Here is a 3,688-nt window from a genome sequence, read left to right on the forward strand (position 1 = left end):
TGCGGCACACGTGCACACTTGACGGCCACCTTTAACGGATCCGTCAAAAAGGGACCAAATTTGCAAAAAAAATCTCAAAATAGGGACCCCTATTGCAACGATTCTTGAAAAGGGACCCTCCTTGCTAAATTGTACAAACCACAGGGACCAATCTTGCAATTAACTCTAAATAAAAAGAAGGCACGCGAGGAAAGCAACATATGATGATGGTTTTGAGGAAATCAATGAGGATTTGGCATCCCTCCCTTTCAAACAAGCTTCATGTATCATCACCATCACTAACTCTCTTTAGTCTCTTTCCCTCTTAACTTGCTATATAAATCCAATTCTCCACCTTCATACTTAACATCCCACATTCTTCTTCTTCTATCTCTATATTCATTTACTTCAAACCATATATAATGGGTGATCTTTCTTTCCCCAATGCTAATGTCAATGGCAATGGCAATGTGATTGCGAATACATACTCTCAAAGGAAAAGTTGTTGGTATGAAGAAGAGATTGAAGAGAACTTAAGATGGTGTTTTGCTCTTAATAGGTTCCTTGTTTTCTTCATCCCTAAACAAACAAAAACAAAATTAGCCACCCTTTTTAGATTCATTTTTTGTAAATATTTTCAGTATTGTTTAATAAAGTATAGAAAGTGTTATTATACAACCTTTTTGCTAAAAGATTTTGTATAGGAAAAAGTTGGACAAGAGTAGTGGCAAGCAAAACTTCTGTCTATGTTTATATTACCACAAAATATGTTACACAAAAAGCTTTTGTTATAATAAAACTTGAAGCATTTGATAAATAAAAAATTGGATTTCACAAGTGTGTTAGCTTTACACCTTAAACTTTGATGCAGCATACTTCACACAGGGGCCACTCAGTTTCAGGATATTCAACTTTTGGACACAAAGCCCTTTGGGAAGGTAAGTATTATTATAACTATTTTTTACCATAGTAAATTAGGCAAGTCAACAAGCTAAACATATACAAGTACTAAAATAATCATTTCATGGCAGGCTCTAGTGATAGATGGAAAATTACAGAGTGCAGAAATAGATGAATTCATCTACCATGAGTCACTTGTTCATCCACCACTTATACATCACCCAAAGTATATATTACTCTCTGTTTACTTTCTTCAGTATTAATATAATTGCTGATGGTATGATAATTAATTTGGATTGAATATATTTTGTTCAGTCCCAAGACCATATTTGTTATGGGGGGAGGTGAAGGTTCCACTGCAAGGGAGCTACTTAGACACAAAACTGTGAGCAAAGTAGTCATGTGTGACATTGATGAGGTGATCACCACTTTTATCCCTACATCTCCATATATAAATATATATATATATATATAATTAATGTATTTCTATAACGATTATGCGAAAACACGCCAATTAATGAGCTCTTGGTCTGATGGTCTAAGGGCGAGGTGGGAGCCTTTGCCTTCCTGAAGGCCCCGGGTTCGAATCCGGGTATAGGCGTTCAAGTATTAATTTTGGGAAAAACTAACTACTAACAATTACACTTTATAATCCACTACAATTATTCATACACTATGAGCAGGAAGTGGTGGAATTTTGTAAGTCGTATTTGGCAGTTAACAGTGAAGCGTTTTGTGATCCGAGACTTGAGCTCATCATCAACGATGCAAGGTACATTTTGATGCCATTTTTTCAAGTGTTTTTTTGTCACGTATATACACTTACTAGTAATATTATGATATTGAGAATTTATGAATATTACCTGGCATGCAGGGCTGAACTAGAGAAAAGAGAAGATAAATATGATGTGATCATAGGAGACTTGGCTGACCCAATTGAAGGAGGTCCATGTTACCAGCTTTACACCAAAACCTTCTATGAACTTACTGTTAAACCAAGACTCATGGAGGGCGGCATTTTTGTTACACAGGTACATCTAATTTTCAAAAATAACATAACCCCGTTAAGCAATATATGGGCTATTCGGTCAATGGGTCGCTATAGGCCTGACTCAAATTGTAAACTTCCCCGTTTTGACTGCTTACTGATCCGACCCCTCCATTTTTCAAGATTTCCACAATAATATTTGAGTATTTGCAGGCTGGACCAGCTGGTGTTTTTAGCCATACAGAAGTGTTTTCTTGTATTTTCAACACTCTCAAGCAGGTTTTCAAATGTAAGTTTTTTGTACTTTGACTGAAAATTTAGATAATATATCTTTCTTGATATATATTTCATTCATGAATAATGAATTGGGCCTAAATGGTGAACAGATGTGGTGCCATATTCTGCCCACATTCCTTCCTATGCTGACATTTGGGGATGGGTCATGGTAATCTTACTTATACTAATTTCAAATTTAGAACAAACAAGCATATTAATATTTCCACAATATAAGTTAATAATATGTGCATACAACATATTTATAGGCATCAGATTATCCAATAACACTAAGCCCAGATGAACTGGATTTGAGAATGAAGCTAAGGATCAATGGGGAGAATAGATTCCTTGATGGCAAAACATTTGTTTCGGCTTCTACTTTGAGCAAAGCAGTTCGAAAATCGTAAGTAAAGCTACATTGTTATATAACATCATATCATATGTGCTACTAATTTATAGTTAAGCAAAAATGAGACCATTGTTTGTTTTGTAGACTGGATGATGAAACACATGTGTACACTGAGGATTCGGCAAGGTTCATATATGGACATGGCCATGGTTCCGCTAACAAGCACAACCACGCTTGACACGATTATTATAGATTACAAGCTCTAGAAAATTCTCATATTGTTGTTATATTTGTTATTTCTGCATTTTATATCTTCTCTGTACTATGTTTCTTTTGCTTATCATGTAGTCTACAATGGTAAATTCTAAAATTGCTACTGAATTTATGGGAGGACAGAATCACATTCATCCTTAATGTTTAATTTACTACGTGAAAGTACAACATTTTGGGGTAATATCAGTCCATCTTATCAACGAGAAAATAGTTGTTGGTAACCAAGTACATAATCAAATCTACTTCCAAAGAGTGACTACAATAAGCCTAACGGGGATAAGTTCTTTATTTTAAGCGTAAAATTTCTATTTTGTAAGGCCTTTCCGTTTCATAAAAAAAAAACTTGAACTAGAGCTATGAAATCAAATCCTAAATCAGAAGTTAGTAAGTTACCCAAAATCCAGTCTTATGAGTGAGGTTTGAACATTTGACCTATATTCAAACGCAAGGAAAATTCAACAGATAAATGATTGACTTTAATAGATGGTAAACCATTTGACTATATCTTTTCCTCTTCTTGGAGTTCTATTGAGTTTGGTTGTTTATTCTAAGTAAATAAGTAAGTAACTCCCAATGCCGTCTTCTACGGGTTTTGGGTCTCAATACCGTCTTCGACGGTGTATGGAGGAGGTTGATATGTAGACAGTCTTACCACTATCAAAGGTAGAGAGACTGCTTCCAGGTTCTACCATAGGTAGAAAAGGACCTACAGCCTTGCTGGGCATAAGGATCGAACCCATGACCTCTGTTTTCAGAGGCATGAGCTCCAACCACTGATCCAACCCAGTTGGTTTTTGGTTGTTTATTCTATAAAGCCTAAATAACAAAAGCCTTGACAAAAAAAAAATCAATATATGCATAGTAATGTCACAATAGTTCAATCTTCTTCTTGAAGATCCATTTGAGTATATCGTTTTCTCTTC

The 3,688-nt window shown here is 35.2% G+C and overlaps 1 protein-coding gene across 1 annotated transcript; it reads left to right on the plus strand.

The window, feature by feature from the left end:
* The first annotated feature begins 359 nt into the window (after nucleotides 1-359).
* On the plus strand, nucleotides 360-2,885 carry LOC122595623 (thermospermine synthase ACAULIS5-like). The gene is made up of 10 exons (XM_043768027.1): nucleotides 360-538; nucleotides 851-917; nucleotides 1,011-1,105; nucleotides 1,195-1,297; nucleotides 1,563-1,651; nucleotides 1,754-1,910; nucleotides 2,081-2,156; nucleotides 2,254-2,312; nucleotides 2,410-2,546; nucleotides 2,637-2,885. The coding sequence occupies exons 1-10, from the start codon at nucleotides 402-404 to the stop codon at nucleotides 2,728-2,730; spliced, it is 1,014 nt and encodes a 337-aa protein (XP_043623962.1). The 5' UTR covers nucleotides 360-401; the 3' UTR covers nucleotides 2,731-2,885.
* Nucleotides 2,886-3,688: the final 803 nt, after the last annotated feature.

This window comes from Erigeron canadensis, chromosome 4 (genome assembly GCF_010389155.1).
Source record: "Erigeron canadensis isolate Cc75 chromosome 4, C_canadensis_v1, whole genome shotgun sequence".
In the NCBI taxonomy this organism is placed as follows: domain Eukaryota; kingdom Viridiplantae; phylum Streptophyta; class Magnoliopsida; order Asterales; family Asteraceae; genus Erigeron; species Erigeron canadensis.